We start from the raw sequence: 23,489 nt of genomic DNA, 5'->3' as shown, positions 1-23,489 counted from the left end.
ATGTAGGTACGATTGTTAACTTGTCTAGTCCCCAGGCACTTACCACCATGATAATTGATTTCTGCTAATAGGACAAGAAGCGTCTAAAAGTAACATATTAATACTTTGCCAACTGAGTTTTGATTTGACAGATCAAGCGCCGTTAGATTTACTACTGAAATCGGGCTTCTGACTTAAATAAAATAATGAATAAGTACCTACCTGGAAATTGTGTTTATTTTAATTATAAGAAAGGCCAAAAGAAAGCCAACAAACTGTTTCAAATCAAATAATTCATCACTCATAATAAAAGACTAAAAATAGAAGATCATCAGAAAATTTCCGGTTCTACGAAACTTATTTTTTTAAAGTAAAAAACTCATTGAAATAAAACAAATCTTACAGTCAACCCTTTTTTATAAATCAGTTATTACTTCACACATAATACAAAATACACAATATTAATATAAAATACATTTGCTAGTTAATTAGCTAACTTATTATTAATATAAAATACATTAGTCTGCATAATCTAGTTGAATGTTTAATCAAACAAATCGACTCCGGTATTCGACCGACATTTGCATTTTAATGCCAAAACCGATGCAACGGTAATATTATGCATAAATAATTAGGTTTCAAATTAAATGGTCGCTATCAATTTAATTAATGTGGTAACACTAAATACAAATCGTTCATATCAGATCAAAATGGTATAAGTATTAATTTGGAATTCCTGTTCCCTTGTTAAGGATAATGGAGTTTACATATATTTTACGGAAAATTTCCAAAACGTGGAAAGGTTCTCAGATTTTTTTGAAAATATCACGAGAAACAAATGAAGTTTCCATTTTACTCAAATTTTTTAACTATCCTCAGGAATTTCAGAGATTTTTCTATGAGGAAAATGACGACACTGAAAAATGTTCGTCATTCATTATTACTTATATTAAAACCGGTTGAGAATCGTGAGTGAAATACATAGTTCACCAATTTTCTGAACCTTTAGTACAGAAAATATCAAATTAGAAGTTACATTTGTGTATAACCCTTTATGCATCTGTTTCATCGCGCGGGTTAAGTAGCTACACGACCGTTTCTTTAATAAGAAAATAGTCGATAGCTAGTCTGTCTCGACGAAGGGAAATTACCTCTGTGTACACTTTCATATCTTGCCAACATCAAGATAAGAGTGGGCTAAGACTCAAGGATTGTATAATAACTGTAATATATATTTTCTTAAGGCCACCCCATTAGCGTCTCCCAAGCATCGGCGTCTAGTCAACTGTATGGTTGTTACTCGACGCAATTTGGGCGCAACTGCGCAGCGACGCCATTTTCCATAGCGCTGACTAGACGCCGACGCTGGGGGGGAGCTGTCTTGTAAACCTTCGATACCCCAGATACATAAAAGACTGTTCAGTTATTTAAATTTGTCCAACAAATTGGTCCAAAACATTGGGTTGTAAATAGGCCAATCGAACTACCACTTTTGTACCTGCGATAAAAAACAGACCGGTAGTCCGTCTAAGCTAACTTTGCACCGAATTGCACCGAACGTGAGGTGTGTCATTATAAACGTCATATTTTCATAGAAATTAGACATTAATTATGACAATAAGCTTACCCACTTTTAAATTTATTCTAAGCTTAATAGCATCGTTCGCAAACGTTTCTGCTTGTTAAAAATTAATTTAATTATGACATTTCCATACTTTGTCATTGCAAAAGCAAGGCAGAGTTAGCATGGTTCCAATCTAGTATCCTTAGCATGTGTGCTCGTACCTACTGATGTATAGTCGGAAATAATCCAAAAGCGAAATTCTCCACATAGAAAAAATTCTGAAACATCTCAAATATTTGACACTGGTCTTTTATACGTATACCTAATTTGAACCTAATAGAACCTCAGAAAGTAATTCTAATATGGCGTCCAAAATTTTACCCACACATATAGATTAATACGGTAAGGCAAGATAAAATCTGCGTAAAAAGAATAAAAGAACACTTCTTAAAATAGGCACGTTATTGTCGGTAGTATTTTTTATAGTCATATTATCGCAGATCAACATCTTACAATAAAATACAATAATAATTACATAATTTTCTACATTTAATAAGGTACATATCAAACCTCCATATAAAACAAAAAAATACAATCATTATAGAAATTACACAATTTCAATATAAAATACAACAGCCAAGCTATGTTACTAAGCATACAAATTAAAAATATTAAAGCAATGAATATTCTCAGTAAACAACGTAATCTAAATATGCTTTAGTCTAAATGCTTACAAATCACAATAAGACTAAAAATTAAATTCTTAATAATTACCGTAATATTCCGTTACAAATGAAGGTCGGACTTAAAGCTTATAAAAATCAAGCCTAATCGTGTCTCCTGATTATTTTTATTTCAGTGAAATCAAACTACCAGGCCAATTCGAAAGTGCTCTAACATCTAATCGATATTAAAATGATATTAAAATCATATCAGTTAAAGTCTGACCAAGCTAAGTTGGCAACGATTTTGATAGCCCAGCCTGTGCAAGTGTAAACGTCTTCGTGTTGACGTTTAAAATAACACTTGCGCTCTCTGGACTATCATCGCTGCCAACTTATCTTGGTCTGACTCTAGCTGTCATAGTGCGAGTATTAGTGCGAGCGAGACGCCCGCGCGAATGACAGATAACTGATATGATACTCATAATCATAAATCATTCATTCTAATATAATTCTAATGTCAGTGCACGTTCGAATTGGCCAGACTGACCTGTATTCCGTGATGTAATTATTACAAGTGTCCTAGTTGTCAAATCATCATAATTCCTAGATATGAAATCGTGGTGTAACGCTACTTCGTTCATCTAAGCTGTTTTTATTTCCTACATACTAAAATGACAGTTAGTTTGGCCAATTTACTGCCTTCAGCCTACTCAACATTGCCTACCATGCCCAACATTGCCTGGCCTAACGGTGCATATTTACAAAATTAAATTAAGAGGTGTGAAATCTAAGACAAAGTCGTGCTTCGAATTTAACAACGAAACGAGATGGCGCTGTACAGCTCCATACATTTTGCGGTAACTCTTATTGTCAAAAGTTGACGTTTGACAATTCAGTGACCGCAGTACAGCACCATCTTTTTTCGATGTCAAACTAAGGGGCACGTTTTTCCATAGACTTCACTTCTCTATTACAATAAATTATCTGAGAATCGCTACCATTATTAGGCTAGACAAAGACTACTGTTTTGTAGAGAATCTGTTTTAATAAGCCAGGCAATGTTGGGCATGATAGGCAATGTTCATCAACCAATCATCCCGCTTTCCTGACAAATCGGTTGGACAAATTGGGTCAATCTGTCATTCTAATATGTGGGATATTAAAAGTAAATGCGGTGGGTATGTTGGTTGCTTTGTAACCTTTGATATGCATGCAGCGACCGATCTAACCTAATTTCAATTACAATATGAACTAAATTATGTTGTCACTATTCTGAATATGGAAGTCACCGCTTATAAAGTACTTTGCTCGCATATTTTCTTTTTAACGCGCGCTCTGTCAGCTCTGAAACAAACACAAAACTTGAAGTTATGTATACTTACTTGAAATACACTCGAGAGCAATGAACACGGGTCACTTTCTATTGAAATTTCTAGAAATACTAATAATTGGATACACACAAAATAACATTTTCACGTCACCTATACGTAAAAGGTCTCATCTCTGCTGGGAGGCATCAAATGGGCACTTGTCTTCCCTGCTAGGAGGGATCAAAATGTCACTTTTCTGTCCTAGGACACTATTTTTTTATACATGCTACTTGTTTTTTAGGGTTCCGTACCCAAAGGGTAAAACGGGACTCTATTACTAAGACTCCACTATCCGTCCGCCTGTCACCAGGCTGTATCTCTTGAACCGTGATATCTGTTGCTGCTATAATAACAAATGCTAAATTAATTGAAACTTTATTTCCGCATAGATGATATGAAAAGCAGTAGCAAAATTATTTCCACCTTGGGCGTGAACACTTGAACCCCTCACTACGCGCAGGATTCAATGTACGCCCTCGTAAGTATATAATTTTGCTCCCTCGTGACACAATCTAATATTTATCATCGGTAATAAAGGAACGGATTGAAAACAAATTTATTTAAACTTATAAATACAGCACAGGTACTGTTTATTTTCATAAACCAACTCTAAAGCAAAAGTTAGTAAAACGTGTTAGTAGTTTTAGGATTAGGGCTTCAATATAAACAAACCGCGCTCCGACCTTACCCTAATATTATTATTATTTCGGCTTTAAAATCGTCCGGGAAGGATTTCGTTTGACCTACATTTACGTTACCAACACAAAACAACATTAACCCTTATTGTTATTAAGATTGTATTGTACGTGTCCAATTTCTTTGTCCAATGTGCATTGCATCTCACTCTCTCATTAAGCAAAACGTGACAAGACCAACCCCGAAATCGCGAAAACATAATTCGAGGTAATCTTACGCATGCTACAGGTTTAAATGCGCTTTAAATGCGCGAGACGTCTTTTTTTATGGAGGATAGGCAGGCATTTGACCACGATCACACCTGATGGTAGGTGATGATGCGGTCTACGGTGGAGCACGCTTACCTATGAGATACCTATTTACTCTAGCCTTGAAGAGATTGAGATTGTACTCATGCGGAAACACAGACTCGGGCAGGACATTCCACTCCTTGGCAGTTCACAGTTCTTTAACCTTTTGACCGCCACCGTCGGCTATGGCCGACATCTGAAAGACTTGCCAAGGACGCCAACGACGGCTACAGCCGACAGTTTCGCCAATGCAACAGGGACTAACGCGGGACTCCGTAAAGTTCAATTTGGCTTAAATAATCGTGATCGCCTGCGTCCGGGGCACGGCATGTTCCTTCACCGTCTGGCGTTCAAAAGGTTAAACATTACCCACTTCAATACTGAGAACGCGTCTGTATGGAGATACGCAGTCTTTACCATTTACTCGTCCACGGCCAGAAACGTTTATACCCATACTCTGTTAGCGCTCTAAGCCCGTCTGGCAACCTAACTGGAATTCAGGCAACATGCAGGCTCTCTAGACATGAGTTTGTGCTTCAGTATTATAATTATATTCTCTTGTTGAAACCTAGCGTCCTATGGTCTTAGGAGGTATTTAGGATGTTGTACCTACTCTTTGTGATATAAAGATAGTTTATTTTCCAAGTAGGCATATTACAATTTGCTTATGAACGTCAAATTAAGCTACGCCGGCTCTAACGCTACAAGATTTATATCCCTCCCAATATGGACCGGCAAGAAACTCGGCGGGACACATCTTTTCAAAACATGACATCTTATAATGCATAAATAAAAAAATACAATTTAAATGAAGAAGGAATAAAAAAAAAACATAAACTTTCTTTTTCTAAATTTGTAATAGATTGGCATTTCTATTTCAAGTTGTTCCCCCAATTTTTACCCCCGATTTTACAATTTTTATATAATTTCCATTCAGGATACGAGAAAAAAAGTGTCCCCAAAACATCAAACAATTTTTTTTTGTCTTATTTGTTATGGTCATAGACGGTAGTATTGAAAACCGTAACCAAAACATTTTGGAAACACTTTTTTTCTTATTAAAAAATAGAAAATTCTAGTGCAAAAAAATTGAACAACTTTAAATAGAAATGCCCAGATAACATAGTAAATAAACCGGACTAATTTAAATAAGACCTAGTTTCCCAGGTAGGCATCGATGTTGTAAAAAGTAATGCCTACGCCGATTCTTGGGAGTATTAGGGTCGGTAGCACGTTGTTTTATTAGTCCATGGTTGCACAATTGCACTAAACTATCCGTCACCATCCACCACGTCACCAAAAAATCCGCAAAATGAAAGTATACGAAGAGAAGAGAAGGAAGTTCCGGAACTCTGCTGACTTTAGCATAGTTCATTATGTTCCTACAATTCTACAGGTCGTTTCAAGAAAAATAACACGAATAGAATGAACGAAACTTTCGTTGTGAGCAAAGAGAATTTGAAATTCACTGCCATCTTTCGACACATGATTAAAACTTTTAGAGCGCCATTTGACTTTTATCCTTATTCTTTCACTGATATGTGTTAAATTTGTTAGATATCAAAAAGTGACGTCATCCTACCGGGCACAACCTAAAGGTTATGGCGCCATCGCTCGAAACGATGTCGCCATACATTTGGCCTTTAATAAGATAGCGAAAAGTTTTAATCATGTGTCGAAAGATGGCAGTAATTTTACTGTGGCTACAAAGTTTTCTTTGAGAGTCCACCTCTATTTCAAATTTTCTTTGGTTGTGAGTGACACATGTATCGGTATACAGCATGGATACATTAAGATGTGTAAAATCTAACACAATTTCGCACTTCTAATTTGACAGGTAAACGAGAAGGCCCTGTACAGTACAGCTCTATCCATTTTGCGGTAACTCTTATTGTAAAATGACATGACATCCTTCTCGCTCGCTCATACAGTAACTTACCTGTCACCGGCGCGCGGGCCTCGAGTAAGGATGTGCGGGGATCTTCTCCCTCGCACGCATGCATATACCCCACATCCTTCTCGCTCGCTCATACAGTAACATACCTTGTATCACCGGCGCGCGGGCCTCGAATAAGGATGCGCGGGGATCCTCTCCCTCGCACGCATGCATATACCCCACATCCTTCTCGCTCGCTCATACAGTAACATACCTTGTATCACCGGCGCGCGGGCCTCGAATAAGGATGCGCGGGGATCCTCTCCCTCGCACGCATGCATATACCCCACATCCTTCTCGCTCGCTCATACAGTAACATACCTTGTATCACCGGCGCGCGGGCCTCGAATAAGGATGCGCGGGGATCCTCTCCCTCGCACGCATGCATATACCCCACATCCTTCTCCCTCGCTCATACAGTAACATACCTTGTATCACCGGCGCGCGGGCCTCGAATAAGGATGCGCGGGGATCCTCTCCCTCGCACGCATGCATATACCCCACATCCTTCTCCCTCGCTCATACAGTAACATACCTTGTATCACCGGCGCGCGGGCCTCGAATAAGGATGCGCGGGGATCCTCTCCCTCGCACGCATGGATTTATACCCGACAACCTTTTCGCTCACTGTTAGTTTTAGTCACGGCACAGGACGGCACATGGAACAATAGGTTGTTGTTAGTAACATATACCTACCCAAAACAATCAATTTAAATTATACAGTATGTAATCTCACTAAAGGCAAAGCGTATAATTGGGTTATTTTTATAATATTAAATTGTTACAATTATACCTTTACAATTGTGCCTTTTTTGTAGTCGGTAAACGATTTTTGTAGCATCATAACAGTTTTGGTTTAAGTACGACGGTCAGGCAAGCGAAGCTACATATGTGTTACTCTTGAATGAATTATTATATAAATATAAAATTATTTTATACAGGAACTCGTTTCTTGTCACTCAGAGCGGTAATCGTCTTGCCGGTAACCAACCGGATTTCACAAAAAAAACAGTGGCTCCGCTTTACAGTTTAAAAAGCTCTACCGCGTTAAGTGTCCGGATTAGAATAAAGTAGGCATCATATTTAATTATTTATATTTCCGATCTGAATGTTTTCAGCTTTCTTTATACGCTCCACGTCAGTTTACATACAGTATAATAATTAAATCTTACTATGTAACAAAAACCTTCACACCGAAATGGAAAAAAGTGACATGCGTTATATATACGACGTACCTTGCGTTTTCTTCGCGAGCGGCGTGCCATCGCGCTGAGGCTAGAGTCGAACTCACAAGGTTGAAATTGCAATAGCATAGCACATTCGATAACGACACTTGGACATTGAAAGCCGTACTTAGATAAGTCGCCGGCGTTGTACCGCTTTCAGGGACCGGAAAACCCGTTCATTTGCCTTACCCGTTCGGAATGGGTAACCCCTTCATACGATAAGCTAATCGTTTGGGTAACCCGTTCAACCGGTTACCCAACAATAATGATAACCCGTATTATTCAGATTAACCTAATCGTAACAAGTGGTTACCGCTTACAGGAGCTGATTCGGTTTGTGTTTTGCGTGTACTAACCGGTAACCTTTCGGTTTAGGGTAAGCCTTACCCCTCTCCCGCGCCTTTCCCCCGCCGCTGCGGCACCGCGGGAGAGATGGGCATTACGTAATTGATTCGATAGGTATATTGTAACTACCGACGTAAAAGTACTTTTCGTTAATGTTGACTTACTATATAGATGCTTATTTGTATTGTGCTATTAAGATGGTTTATAACAGGTTTTAGTAAGATGGCGGCCACACACTGTCATAAAAATCATCATTTTTGGGTTTTAGGGAGTTCCGATTTCGAAAATGATGACGATTTTGGAATTCAAGATGGCGGCCATGCAGTAAGTCATAAAAGTCGCCATGTAAATCGGTTTTTAGGTTTATGGGAGTGCAGATTTAGAAAAAGATGACCATGTTGGAGTCCAAGATGGTGACCATGTACTATGTCATAAAAATCGTCATGGATGTCGTTATATAGGTTTTAGGGAGTGCAGATTTCGAAAATCATGACTATTCATGACTATTTTGGAATCCAAGATGGCGGCCATGCAATTTGTCATAAAAGTCGTAATGGATGGAGTCCAAGATGGTGACCATGTCATAAAAATCGTCATGGATGTCGTTTTATAGGTTTTAGGGAGTGCGGATTTCTAAAATCATGACTATTTTGGAATCCAAGATGGCGGCCATGCAATTTTTCATAAAAGTCGTCATGGATGTCGTTTTATACGTTTTAGGGAGTGCGGATTTCGAAAATGATGATCATTTTGGAGTCCAAGATGGCGGCCATGCAATTTGTCATAAAAGTCTTCATGGATGTCGTTTTATAGGTTTTAGGGAGTGCGGATTTCGAAAATCATGACTATTTTGGAATCCAAGATGGCGCCCATGCAATTTGTCATAAAAGTCGTCATGGATGTCGTTTTATACGTTTTAGGGAGTGCAGATTTCGAAAATGATGACTATTTTGGAATCCAAGATGGCGGCCATGCAATTTGTCATAAAAGTCTTCATGGATGTCGTTTTATGGGTTTTAGGGAGTGCGGATTTCGAAAGTCATGACTATTTTGGAATCCAAGATGGCGGCCATGCAATTTGTCATAAAAGTCGTCATGGATGTCGTTTTATTCGTTTTAGGGAGTGCAGATTTCGAAAAAGATGACCATTTTGGAGTCCAAGATGGTGACCATGTACAATGTCATAAAAATCGTCATGGATGTCGTTATATAGGTTTTAGGGAGTGCAGATTTCGAAAATCATGACTATTTTGGAATCCAAGATGGCGGCCATGCTTTTTGTCATAAAAGTCGTCATGGATGGAGTCCAAGATGGTGACCATGTACTATGTCATAAAAATCGTCATGGATGTCGTTTTATAGGTTTTAGGGAGTGCGGATTTCGAAAATGATGACCATTTTGAAATCAAAGATGGCGGCCACACATATTGTCATAAAAGTCATCTTGGTAGTCGTTTTTTAGGTTTTAGGGAGTGCGGATTTCGAAAATCATGACTATTTTGGAATCCAAGATGGCGGCCATGCTTTTTGTCATAAAAATCGTCATGGATGTCGTTATATAGGTTTTAGGGAGTGCAGATTTCGAAAATCATGACTATTTTGGAATCCAAGATGGCGGCCATGCTTTTTGTCATAAAAGTCGTCATGGATGGAGTCCAAGATGGTGACCATGTACTATGTCATAAAAGTCATCATGGATGTCGTTTTATAGGTTTTAGGGAGTGCAGATTTCGAAAATGATGACCATTTTGAAATCAAAGATGGCGGCCACATATTTTGTCATAAAAGTCATCATGGAAGTCGTTTTTTAGGTTTTAGGGAGTGCGGATTTCGAAAATCATGACTATTTTGGAATCCAAGATGGCGGCCATGCTTCTTGTCTTAAAAGTCGTCATGGATATCGTTTTATAGGTTTTAGGGAGTGCGGATTTCGAAAATGATGACTATTTTGGAAGCCAAGATGACGGCCATGCAACTTGTCATAAAAGTTGTCATGGATGTCGTTTTAAAGGTTTTAGGAAATGTGGTTTTCAAAAATGATGAACCTCAACCATGTGTATCGTAAAGAACTCGTCAAGACATTTAAAATGAGCCTAAACTCGATAGCATTATGGGAAGTCACCGATGAGTTCCGCTGACACCTTCCGATTCCACCATCAGACCTTCGTCACCATGTGTATCGTAAAGAACTCTTCAAGACATTTGAAATGAGCCCTAACTCGATAACATTACTAGTAGTTATCGATGAGTTCCATCAACACCTTCGGATTCCACCATCAGACCCTCGCCAACATGTGTATCGTAAAGAACTCGTGAAGACCTTTAAAATGACCCCAAACTCGATAGCATTACTAGTAGTTATCGATGAGTTCCATCAACACCTTCTGATTCCACCATCAGACCCTCGCCACCATGTCTATCGTAAAGAACTCGTCAAGACATTTAAAATGAGCCCAAATTCGATAGCATTACTAGTAGGTATCGATGAGTTCCATCGATACCTTCCCATACCACCATCAGACCCTCGCCACCATGTGTATCGTAAAGAACTCGTCAAGACCTTTAAAATGAGCCCAAACTCGATAGCATTACTAGTAGTTATCGATGAGTTGCACTGACACCTTCCGATTCCACCATCAGACCCTTGCCACCATGTGTATCGTAAAGAACTCGTCAAGACCTTTAAAATGAGCCCAAACTCGATAGCATTACTAGTAGTTATCGATGAGTTCCACTGACACCTTCCGATTCCACCATCAGACCCTCGCCGCCATGTGTATCGTAAAGAACTCGTCAACATATTTAAAATGAGCCCAAACTCGATAGCATTACTAGTAGTTATCGATGAGTTCCATCGATACCTTCCCATTCCACCATCAGACCCTCTCCCCCATGTGTATCGTAAAGAACTCGTCAAGACCTTTAAAATGAGCCCTAACTCGATAGCATTACTAGTAGTTATCGATGAGTTCCATCGACACCTTCCGATTCCACCATCAGACCCTCTCCACCATGTGTATCGTAAAGAACTCGTCAAGACCTTTAAAATGAGCCCTAACTCGATAAAATTATTAGAACCCATTGATGAGTTCCACTGACACACGAGATGTGCACAGACAGCAAACGATAAAGAAAGTGACAATAATAGGAGTAATAGGTACTAAACAAAAATATACCAAAATCAATGCAACGCCTTACCATATTAGGTAATTTGCCTTAAACCTTAGCATGTGTTTTGAAATCTACGTTGTGCGCTACTTGACTTAACGTACACTTTTGTTTGAATTAGCAATATTAGGTCGGCAAATTACAAAGCCTTTGACAAATACCGACTGCCGCCGCGCCGCGCCGCGCACCCGCACGTGCACGTAGGGAATGGAACCGCCGTGTTTCGCGTCGGGCGCTACGTTAATAGACCATATGCAATTTACGTAAAAGCTAAAACAGCTTGTTCGTATTTAATCAGCGCTTGAAGCGATAACCCTTTCCCGGGTTTTTAATATCGGTAAGCGCTAACCTGAATTAATTCAAATAAAAGGATTAGCTTCTTAACCGGTAAGCCAATCAAAAGCTTACCGAAATGAAGCGGTTTTTGGAACACAGCTTTACAATAACCCGGGTTTTTGAACGGGTTAGGGTAAGCGGGTCCGGTCCCTGACCGCTTTCAAAGATAAAATGCAGTACTTACTGAGTGAAGCTATTGCAATTTCAACCTAGTGAAATAGAGAAGATCGTAGCTATTTGTTTGCATTTTTATTATAGTCGTTTGTTTTGTAGCTGGCCCCGAACGGCTAATCCTTTGTATATTGTAAGTAAAACCGTACGTGCTACTTACCTGCATAAAAAGTTTCGTACACTTTAACCGGTTATCGAATACCAACTCTATGGGAATTGCAATAAGATTCGAAATTAAGTAATGAAAAAATATGTTCCGAGGCTGGATGTGGTCCCTCTACGGTTACTGAGTGCCGGCGAGTCGAACGCTACAGGACCAATCTAAAATGTGTCATCGAGATCCGTTACAAAGGCGTGTTATCGAAGAGCACACTTACACTGGTTTTTTGAGCGTCGGACTAGCCCACGCTCAGGTGCCAATTAGAATTATTTTTTGCAGGTAAGGGCACGTGCGGTTTTACTTACAATAGACAAAGGATTAGTCGTTCGGGGCCAGCTACAAAACGAGCGACTATACTTACTATAATTTGTTCCTAGCGGGAGCCTTAAACGCTAGAAAATGACATTATTCAAGTGTAAGCGATCAGTTTAACAAGTATCAAGTATAGCAAGATGATCCGACAACACACGACCTTATCGGCTAGACATGAAGGCGGACAGTACCTTGCGCGGGCCTGGCGAGCGGCTTGCCGTCGCGCGCCAGGCTGGAGCCGAAGCCGGGCGCGCCACCACACGACCTTATCGGCTAGACATGAAGGCGGACAGTACCTTGCGCGGGCCTGGCGAGCGGCTTGCCGTCGCGCGCCAGGCTGGAGCCGAAGCCGGGCGCGCCACCACACGACCTTATCGGCTAGACATGAAGGCGGACAGTACCTTGCGCGGGCCTGGCGAGCGGCTTGCCGTCGCGCGCCAGGCTGGAGCCGAAGCCGGGCGCGCCACCACACGACCTTATCGGCTAGACATGAAGGCGGACAGTACCTTGCGCGGGCCTGGCGAGCGGCTTGCCGTCGCGCGCCAGGCTGGAGCCGAAGCCGGGCGCGCCACCACACGACCTTATCGGCTAGACATGAAGGCGGACAGTACCTTGCGCGGGCCTGGCGAGCGGCTTGCCGTCGCGCGCCAGGCTGGAGCCGAAGCCGGGCGCGCCACCACACGACCTTATCGGCTAGACATGAAGGCGGACAGTACCTTGCGCGGGCCTGGCGAGCGGCTTGCCGTCGCGCGCCAGGCTGGAGCCGAAGCCGGGCGCGCCACCACACGACCTTATCGGCTAGACATGAAGGCGGACAGTACCTTGCGCGGGCCTGGCGAGCGGCTTGCCGTCGCGCGCCAGGCTGGAGCCGAAGCCGGGCGCGCCACCACACGACCTTATCGGCTAGACATGAAGGCGGACAGTACCTTGCGCGGGCCTGGCGAGCGGCTTGCCGTCGCGCGCCAGGCTGGAGCCGAAGCCGGGCGCGCCACCACACGACCTTATCGGCTAGACATGAAGGCGGACAGTACCTTGCGCGGGCCTGGCGAGCGGCTTGCCGTCGCGCGCCAGGCTGGAGCCGAAGCCGGGCGCGCCACCACACGACCTTATCGGCTAGACATGAAGGCGGACAGTACCTTGCGCGGGCCTGGCGAGCGGCTTGCCGTCGCGCGCCAGGCTGGAGCCGAAGCCGGGCGCGCCACCACACGACCTTATCGGCTAGACATGAAGGCGGACAGTACCTTGCGCGGGCCTGGCGAGCGGCTTGCCGTCGCGCGCCAGGCTGGAGCCGAAGCCGGGCGCGCCACCACACGACCTTATCGGCTAGACATGAAGGCGGACAGTACCTTGCGCGGGCCTGGCGAGCGGCTTGCCGTCGCGCGCCAGGCTGGAGCCGAAGCCGGGCGCGCCACCACACGACCTTATCGGCTAGACATGAAGGCGGACAGTACCTTGCGCGGGCCTGGCGAGCGGCTTGCCGTCGCGCGCCAGGCTGGAGCCGAAGCCGGGCGCGCCACCACACGACCTTATCGGCTAGACATGAAGGCGGACAGTACCTTGCGCGGGCCTGGCGAGCGGCTTGCCGTCGCGCGCCAGGCTGGAGCCGAAGCCGGGCGCGCCACCACACGACCTTATCGGCTAGACATGAAGGCGGACAGTACCTTGCGCGGGCCTGGCGAGCGGCTTGCCGTCGCGCGCCAGGCTGGAGCCGAAGCCGGGCGCGCGGCGGAGGGGCCGCGCCACGCCCACCGCGGCCTTCGCCGACGATACTGCGCCACAATACAACAACGTGAGGACGAATACATTCCTCCGTCGTATGCTCGTTCCGAATATACATAATAGGAACGAGCATACGACGGCATACAATTACAAATACAGATATGCACGTTGAGAAGTTTCCAAAAAAGCTGTTAGAAATTACATAAATATTTCACATTATGAGAAATTACATATTCTGATCGTGCGCAATCCATGTTGCTACGCGGCTATTAAATACCCTACACAAACTATTTAACAAAAACATAACATTTAAAGAATACAAATAATATTTACCTTTGTCATTAAAATTAATGGTCCTCTGTACATTCGTCCTGTCTGTCAGCCCTCTCTTCAAATACACAGGTTCATGTTTCACGTTCGGTTTCAAGTTAGGCTCCAATTTAGGTTTCTTCAACGCCTCCATTTTACCCGCCAGCACAAAAGTGGAGTTTAAGTCGTGTGGATCTATAATTCCTGCGTTTTCCTTATCCGATACGACATCAGCCTCCCGCTTTACCTTTTTGGCTGAATTCAGAGTTCTCGTCGTGTCTAAAATCTCGAAAGAATCATCGATGACTATAGTCACGTTATTGGCCAGCTTTATAGGCGTACCCTTGCGTTTCTTCGGCGAAACTTCACGGTTCTCGGCATCGGTTAGTTCGTCACTGTCTGTGACAATATCGACCGTAGCGTTCGATTTACTCTGGACATCGTCTTCGTTCATGTTAAGGCAACAAATTGATTTGAATTCTGGATCGTTACACTCATCTTCCGTGTCCCAGGATATAGATTTCATAGATTTAGCTTTTTTCATAACATCTTTGTATTCCATAGCTAACGCTGGAGGTACCTTTTCGTAACCTCTTAAGGTTAGGTAAAGCTTTTTGAGCATGCTGGGCATGTCGCTCATGTATTCTGTGAACATGTTTATTTCCTTGTGCTGTATCCAGAGTAGTTTCTTTCTCATATTATCGCTGGCTTTAGTAAGTCTCAGTTCTCTTTGGAGGATGATGTTGTCTGTGAAGTCTTTTAGGTCTGGGCAGTCGGTGGCAGCTTGTTCTAAGGTAGTTTGCAACTGTTGCCAGCTCTCGCCACATTTGGTTTTTGCTTCGAGTATTTTCGCGTCTAAATGTTGAGCCTTTTTCTCGTAACTTTCGGCGGCTCGCTCTTGACGGGGGATGTCTTCGGTAACCATCTGAACAATGGAATAATCGATTAAATTTCAAACTGTAACTAAATTTTGATACAAATGGAATAATTATAAATTTAATATTTAAAGCAGTGAGAAATTTGCTCAATTAAATTTCGAGCTTGATGTAAGTTTTTAACTTGAGTTTATAAAGTAGTTAGAAACTTGTTGGTAAGTAATTGGAGCGTATCAATAACAAAAATACTTCGACAGAGCTACAGAATAGAAAATTAAGTTTAATTAATTGATGTCCTATCACTATAGCATGTTAGGCTATTTACTAAGTAGATATTGTTATGTTGGAATCTTAATTATTCGATATTCGCGTAGTTTACTCAATAGTTTCAGCCGCTCATAATATCATTAACTATGTTTTAACTCGTTTTGAATGTAATAATATATCAATTAGGCACAATACCTCGTAATGGTATGACGTATAAGGTTTCTATTTAATCCCCAATAGAACAGAAGGGGAGCTAATTATTAATTAATGTAGTTAATACGGCTTCTATAATCTTCAAACCTTGCTTGAAGCATACATAAATCAAAAATCCTTCTGCATGGCTAGCACACCTCGCCGTTTTCGCGGGACTTGATATAGGGTAATTCCGGGTTAGATGGCTATAAGGGCGAGATGGTCCATCGAAATATTTCATAGTTCTTATGACAAATGTCACTAGTTTTTATTTAGTACGTTTCACATTTCACATCATACATGGGAGCAAGAATATGACCAAAATTTTGACGAAATAAAACGAAAATGTACGTAAAATCTTTGTTGATTCTTTTGACTAGAGGAAATATTTTTAAAGGGTTAATATTTTTTATGATGATCATCGAGTCTCAACTTGTTTCGTTTTTAGGAGTGGTCATTACTTCCAGACGAAAAGTAGAGATGGCAGATGGCCAGTTTTAGCTGGGGTATTATGGCCATATGGCCTTGGAGGGAGACAGTGATGAAGATTCTATCACGGATAGGGTATTCTGAAGGTTATCGAAAAGCAGTGACGATGTCCCCTTATGCATGATAACGAATAAAAAAAAGAAAAGAGAGAAAAACAACTATTGTGGGTGTGGAATATACTATCGCCATTTTCATCCAAGATTTCATAGAAGTGCGCTGTTTGCTGATACTGGGTGACCTAAATGAGGTTTAGACTACTAAAGAAGAGAAGGCACTTGAGTAAAAAACTAAACTGAACAGTTAATTTATGGCACAGTTAATCACTGTCCGGGAGTGATCTGGACCTCGGGTGAGATGGATAATTGTAATTTTGTTTTAAAAAAATTTTCAAACTGTATTTATAAGAAATATTTTTTCTTTCAGTCATTTTCGAAAGTCGATTAGGTAGTATTAATCTAATTTATTTATCGCGTGTCAAAAAAAATATGGCCATCTACCCCGGACTTACCCCAAGATGACGCATAGGTGCGTCCTTCTCGCACGATTCACAGGAAATGTGCAAGCAGTCCTGCAGTAAGAATGACTGTGAAGAACATCGCACTGAATACTTTATTCAGCACACATACATATGATAAAACGCTAGGTAATCAGTATAAGCGCTCACCAGTTCGATGGCCTCGTTGGAGGAGCGGTGCGCCAGCGCGGCCACGTGCGAGTGGGCGCGCGCGCGCAGGCGGTGCCGCAGCGCCAGCACGTTGCCTGTACACATACACATACACATACACACATTCATAATGTTGCGGTCCGCTTTCACAAAAAAAAAAGTGTATTTATTTTCAGATAAAGCCCATTGATATATCTTAAGGTTTAGACTAGCAACTTGCATGCAATTTTCACTACATTGCGGTATCTGATCAAACTTTTGAATACAGTTTTACCTTAGTAGTGGTAACGTAAATTGCATGCAATTTACGCATCGCTTTATAAACTAACATAGATATAGATCGTGTCGTTCATGGCGACGCGCGCCTTGAGCCGTATTGTCATATCATTAAAGGTTAGATTTGACAAATCTGCGCGTCATCGTGTATGACACGAACTATACAACTAGTGGCTCTTTGAGCTGTAAACAGAATAACATAAAATTAGCATAAAACAGAATAAATATTATGGCTTGGCCATTACAGAACATGATATCTTAATTTTTGACAAAATGTGACGTTCTCAAGCAAAAGGTACCACATTGTCACTTGCCATAAGGACGCTCTGACAGGCACAGGTTATTCGTATGAAGAAACGAATTTCGTCCTTATGGTAAGCGACAATGGGGTACCATTTACATGGAAACGTCACAAATCCATGGATGAGTGTAGAAAAGAACAACCAAACAGACATACATAAGCTTTTTTGCCCAAGCAGAAACAAAAACGCATCCTCGGTTGTAAAAATCACTTCAAATATCTGTTTATCTCTCTGAAAAGCGGGAGTAGACCTCAAGGAAAAGAATTTTAAATAAAATAAATATTGTCCCCAATGTTACACAGATCGACTTAGCCCCAAGCTAAGCAAAGCTTATACTATGGATAATAGGCGACGTATGTAGATATATACATATTTGTATACATTAAAAGCACCCACGACTCAAGAACAAATATGTGTTCATCACAGATATGCCCTTACCAATTATTCAAACCCGCGACCATCGGCTTCATAGGCAGGGTCACTAGGCCAGACCGGTGATCATTTTTACCAAATATTTTATGACATGTGGCAGAATAAATCTTACCCCTTGTTTGCAGACCAAGGAGATGCATCTCGCAGGCGTCGTGCAGCTTCTCCGCTTCCAAGATACGACGACGCCACTCCGCTCGGGCTGTTATGAAAACATTTCAATTTTGGTTTTTACACTTTGCTATGTTTGCACTGACTTGGCAGTTACAGGAGTGTTATTTCTAGAGATGCAACGAATATTCAGCCATTATTCGGTATTCGGCCTAATCGGCCACAATTTCACTATTCGGCCGCAACCGAATAGTGGCATAGTATTCGGCCGAATACCGAATAGTACGTTAACACGTAGATAACGGCAAACGAGGGGTATAAAAGTAACAACCTACAAGTCAGACTACCCTTATATTCATACGAGTAGATAGTAATACAAAAAGATGAGAAAAATATTTTTTTTACACACACGACGAAATCTAACGCACCGCAATGTCATGCAGAATAAGCGCAATTTCTATTTATGTAGTTCTTTACTACTTATGTGATAAGACTACAAAATGCGAAAAATTGGAAATTCGAAACGAGTGGCGATAAATTAAAAAACCCAACCATAGGGTTGTGTGTAATGTAGCATTGCGAATCACCTATTCGCACATGTATCTTACAACGTTTTACAGTACATATGGCTCTTTAAATTTTCGACATGGTTACGAAATGTGCTAATTATCACACTAGTGCGGTAAAATAGCACCATATGTACTATAGAAGTCATTGTAACACATGAAAAAAAAAGTATGATGTCAGATTTAAATTTGACTCTTGTCATTGGTGTAGCCTAACCTTTCTCTTTAGCCAAGTTGGGCTGTTGCTTGCCTGCCGCAGGTTGTACGCTACTCAAAGACAGCTTGGCCTCCAATTCCTTCACTCTCTTCTTCAATTCTTCCACTGTCTTCACGTATTGCGAGAGTTTCATGTCGCCGTCCACTATGTTCTTCTTGATGCTTAGCTGGTTAACGAATTATTAGTAATTAGTAAATGAATAATATAGTCCAGGATTTCCCAAACTATGGGCCCAAGCGAATATTGGGTAGGCCCTGTATAGACTAATACAGTGAGGAAAAGACGTGTCTATCTCGCGGGCGAGGTACTTTCGCGCAGCTTCTGTGCTAGGCCAAAAAGAATTTGAAATAGAGGTGTATTGTCAAAGAAAACTTTGTAGCGACGTAAATTTACTGCCATCTTTCGACACATAATCAAAACTTTGAGAACGCCATTTGACTTTTTTTTTCATTTGGCTGTCTTGGACCATATACTCTGCCAAGCCTGCCAGTTGTCAGTCGAAAAGGCACCAAATTTGAAAAACACCTACGTGAAAAATGTCCCGTACAAAATTTGAATAAATTTGAATAATTGCAAGCGCTGGTGGCCTAGCGGTAAGAGCATGCGACTTGCAATCCGGAGGTTGCGGGTTCAAACCCAGGTTCGTACCAATGAGTTTTTCGGAACTTATGTACGAAATATCATGTGATATTTACCAGTCGTTTTTCGGTGAAGGAAAACATCGTGAGAAAACCGGACTAATCCCAACAAGGCCTAGTTTACCCTCTGGGTTGGAAGGTCAGATGGCAGTCGCTTTCGTGAAAACTAGTGCCTACGCCAAATCTTGGGATTAGTTGTCAAGCGGACCCCAGGCTCCCATGAGCCGTGGCAAAATGCCAGGACAACGCGAGGAAGAAGGAAGGACAAAATTTGAATACCGCGCCTTTTTCCCCTGACAAAAATAGTTTGACAGAGTAAAAGTAGTAAGTTTCATATTCACCTGTATCTTGTTGGCGCGCGCAGCGTACTTGAGCGTGTTATAAGTGTCTTCGTAGCTCATGCTGGCGGGGGAGATGTTCGCGATCATGACCGTTTTGCAGTTGCCACCAAGACTGTCCTTTAGTAGGCGCGTGAGCTTCGAGTCTCTGTAACAACAATTTAACCTTTTAGGGCCACTTGCAGCAATTACTAACCCGGGGTTAACTGGTTAAACCTGGAGTTAACATGGTTACTAGTACAATTTGACACTGGGTTAATGCTTTAACCGGTTAACCTCAGGGTAGTGGGATGGTGCAAGTGGCCCTTAATCGCTCGACTATCAGGGACCTAAATATGCCTGCCCAAACTAAACGTTAAAGTTTTAAATTTAGAATGGAATTATGATTCTAATTGAACTGGATTTTGATCAGATGCATAATAAGTGTATTTTTCCCATTATAATTAATAAAAATGAATAAATATTTCGGGACATTATTACGCAAATTGACCCACAGTTAGCTCAACAAGGCTTGTTGTAGGTACTTAGACAATAATACGAGTATATATAATTTGAAAATATTTATATATTCTTAAGAGGGAAGAAAAAAGCTTTGCGATCCTAGCGAAATAACGGTATTTTTTCTATGAAATTCCATTTCGGGAGAAAACGTTTTCCACTAAGTAAATCTTAACAAATCACTTTGATTTCGATGTCGATCGGACGATCGCGTCAGCATAATATATTCTAGGTTTATAGGTTTCGCTTTTTTCTAAATATCTCCATAAAAGAAAATCTATAAACCTAGTTTTTCATTGTGTCAAGAATCGAACCTATTCAGTAATTTTTCCAACTGTCTTTGTCCATATGACTTGACCAACATTTTATTCCACCACACCCAATAACACTTAAACTTTCAAACACTATGTTTAAAGCACTTTTAGCCTATGCCCGAATTAAATCCTATCCCCAGAATGTCACATACGCGTGCTGGCTTGCTAGCTAGAACCAAACTGAGGGTACCGTCAGATCTTATCTACTCACATCTCAATATACATATAACAATACTAAAAAAACATGGAGAATGAAAATATTTAGAAGTGAAAAAACGTTTTCTTTTTTTGTATGGATCATATGATTGTGGTATGCTTCCCTCTTAAATACATAGAAAACACCTACACTACAACTACGAATGAATGAATGAATGAATGAATGAATATTTATTGCATGTCACATTACATAAATTGTTAAAGGTGGTACATTTTAGAAGGTACGAAAACGTTGGCAGTGAATGTGTTAAATATACGTCACCTATAAGGTATGTAGCTGCTCCCGTCAGCAAGCTTGTTGATGCAGTTTCCCAACGACAGCAGACTCCGGTTGATATTAGCGCCTTCTTTGAAGCGCTCGCCGCTGCAGCCGGTGGCGGACGCGCGCTCGCTACCCGCCAAATCGATCATGGACAGTTTTACGACTCTGGCTTGGCCGCTGGTTTTGTACCGCATTTTTATGTACACCTGAAAGATATGCTATGTTAAAAATCCGATATTTACTTAAACCATGAAAATTATTTGTATAGACAACATCTCTCTCTGTGTGAAAAACCAATGTATGGCACCAGATCCAGCCAACATCATGGTTTGAGTTATATAGCTATGAGTGTCTTTACGTGGCAGGCATAAGATGTCAGGGTGCGCCTAGCTAGAGATACATGATTTTCTATACAGTAATTACATTAAATATTTAAGTGGCAATGCCACACTGCGTTAAAGGTAACAACCAACAATATCTTCAAATAGCAGGTCTTGTGTAAAATATATGAAAAAATTAACGAGTTGAACGAGAAACCGTTGGTTAGGGCAGCAAATAACCATTTGCTGTGGAGATCCTTGGGGGAGGCCTTTGTCCAGCAGTGCTGCTCTTTCGGCTGAGATGATGATGATAATGATGAAAAAATATAACTTGTTATAAAAATAATAATGTTATGGTACAATATAAATCTGATGCAAGTAAGTCACACTTTCAGGTAAAGTAACTAAGGATGTGCTTCAAAACGTACAAAATGACAGCAAGTCAAAGAGTGCACATGACATTTTAATCTTTGTTTATGTTTGACTTGGAATTCTGTTGAAACTGTACACTATTTGCACAGTACATCATTAGTCATCAGGGTTGAATTTGTTGTCAGTGTAAAACAGGACCAGGATTTCTAAAACTTATATAATCTCATACCTCTATTATTTCACAGACAACTCTGAACTAGCTTGATGAGCAATTTTTTTCTAAATTTTATTTTTAGCTGCAAGGGAGCCAGCCTTGTTGCAAAACCTTTACAAACACTGGAGAAACCCTAGGGTTTAGTGATTTGGAAAGTACCTGAAAAACTGCATGACTCCTGGAGCTCTCTGCATTGGCATCAGTGGGGTGCTGGGTTCTGTTCTTATTCCCGTTCTCCAGCATATTCAGCAGCTCCCGGGCAGTGTTGATGTTCTCTAAAGTGAGGCCGGCTACCATCACTCCGTACTTTGAGTCTTCTCTGAGTTGGAGAGGGGTTTTTGAGGGTTTAAGCAGGTCAAACACATTTTCATTGTAAACCTGGGAAAATGTGTGTTTTTTAATCTAGGCTGAATTATAATTGACATAGTACCGACTTACTTATGCATAATGTAATTTGCATTTTTATCAAAACCATATTTTGGTAATGTTTATAATATAACAGGTCAAAAATAAATTGCTTGTACTATGTAAATACATAGAAAACACCCAACCACTCAGAAACAAATGTCTGTGTTATTAGACAGGCACAGAGCGAGCATATGTGCGAGGAAATCTCCTTGCACAAACACCGGCCAGTGTAGCCGTGCCTTGGCTAGTTGGACCGCAAGGAGATTGCCTCACACGTATGCTCACTCTGTGTGGACCCGCCTATTCACACAAATAAATGCCCTTTCCGGGATTCCAACACAGAACCATCGGCTTTATAGGCAGGGTCACTAGGCCAGACTGGTCATCAAAGCAGTAATTAAGTTTTTAGTCCATTACTTTGATAATGCTGTAAAGTTAATTTTCTGGCAAGTGCCCGATTTCACTTGTAAAATACTTAAAGTACCGCCATACTTAAATGTAAATTTACTTACTTCAATATAAGAAACACCAATGTCAAACTCTCTTTCCTTCTCAAAGGAATGTATAGTGTAAAAGAGATGCTCCATAGTCAGGTAAGTTATCCCCGGGTTCTCTTTACTACCTATCATTGTGAAAGTCTTGCCCGCTCCCGTCGCGCCGTACACGAACACCGAACAATTGTAACCCTCCATCAGTGACACCAAGACATCTTTTGTAGTCAACTCAAAAATATCCTTATTAGAAGCAGTTTGTCCACAAACATTGTCAAATACAAACTTCAACTCCTTATTCGCTCGCCGTAACACATTCTTTGTTGGTTGCTGGACGCCTTGGTAGAAAAACGGACGCATTTCTTCCTTGGGATCAAAAACTAACATAGTATCGTCGACAACATCAACCACCACACGATTGTTTGCCGCTTTTTCCCTTTCGTTCAAAGGCCGGACGCGAACCACCACTTTTATATTAGCTGCCATGTTCTGCGTAGATCCACACTTTGAAGGCAAAGCACCACACTTTGATTTTGCCCCGATCAACGGAGCAGCTCGAACCATTTTCATCTCAATACATCGATCATCAATATAATGAAATTACACTGTTTCTGAACACTGCGATTAATATTTTCAACTTTGTTTCCAGTCATAAGACATTCAATGAAGCTGAATTAGCACTTTAATTAAGTTTTTGAAAAATAGCTCATAAACAGTCAACGACTAAACAGCGTCTACTATGTAACCGTCAAGATTCGAATTTTGAATTGACAGCAAAGGAATA

At 41.2% G+C, this 23,489-nt stretch overlaps 1 protein-coding gene across 2 annotated transcripts; it reads right to left on the bottom strand.

Annotated features, from left to right (window-relative positions):
* Window positions 1-2,768: 2,768 nt before the first annotated feature.
* Window positions 2,769-23,489, bottom strand: LOC133519639 (kinesin-like protein KIF18A). Of its 2 annotated transcripts, XM_061853684.1 has the most exons (11): window positions 22,727-23,489; window positions 21,966-22,184; window positions 20,901-21,106; window positions 19,614-19,758; window positions 18,635-18,800; window positions 17,856-17,942; window positions 16,734-16,828; window positions 14,271-15,171; window positions 13,880-13,987; window positions 7,036-7,127; window positions 2,769-3,552 (listed from the first exon to the last, which is right to left on the bottom strand). In XM_061853684.1, the coding sequence occupies exons 1-10, from the start codon at window positions 23,273-23,275 to the stop codon at window positions 7,042-7,044; spliced, it is 2,562 nt and encodes an 853-aa protein (XP_061709668.1). In that variant the 5' UTR covers window positions 23,276-23,489; the 3' UTR covers window positions 2,769-3,552; window positions 7,036-7,041. The 2 variants fall into 2 exon arrangements, with proteins under 2 accessions (XP_061709668.1, XP_061709669.1); XM_061853685.1 differs by lacking the exon at window positions 7,036-7,127 and having other exon boundaries at window positions 22,727-23,486.

The sequence above is a fragment of the Cydia pomonella genome, chromosome 7 (assembly GCF_033807575.1).
Source record: "Cydia pomonella isolate Wapato2018A chromosome 7, ilCydPomo1, whole genome shotgun sequence".
In the NCBI taxonomy this organism is placed as follows: Eukaryota; Metazoa; Arthropoda; class Insecta; order Lepidoptera; family Tortricidae; genus Cydia; species Cydia pomonella.
Note: the sequence above shows the minus strand (reverse complement) of the source record. Positions and strands in the feature narration are given on the sequence as shown.

Coding starts and splice junctions, on each gene's coding strand:
- LOC133519639 (XM_061853684.1), bottom strand. CDS start 23,275: ATGAAAATGGTTCGAGCTGCTCCGTTGATCGGGGCAAAATCAAAGTGT. Junction 22,185..22,726: donor TTGGTGTTTCTTATATTGAA/GTAAGTAAATTT, acceptor ACATTTTCCCAG/GTTTACAATGAAAATGTGTT. Junction 19,759..20,900: donor AGCAGCTACATACCTTATAG/GTGACGTATATT, acceptor TTGTTGTTACAG/AGACTCGAAGCTCACGCGCC.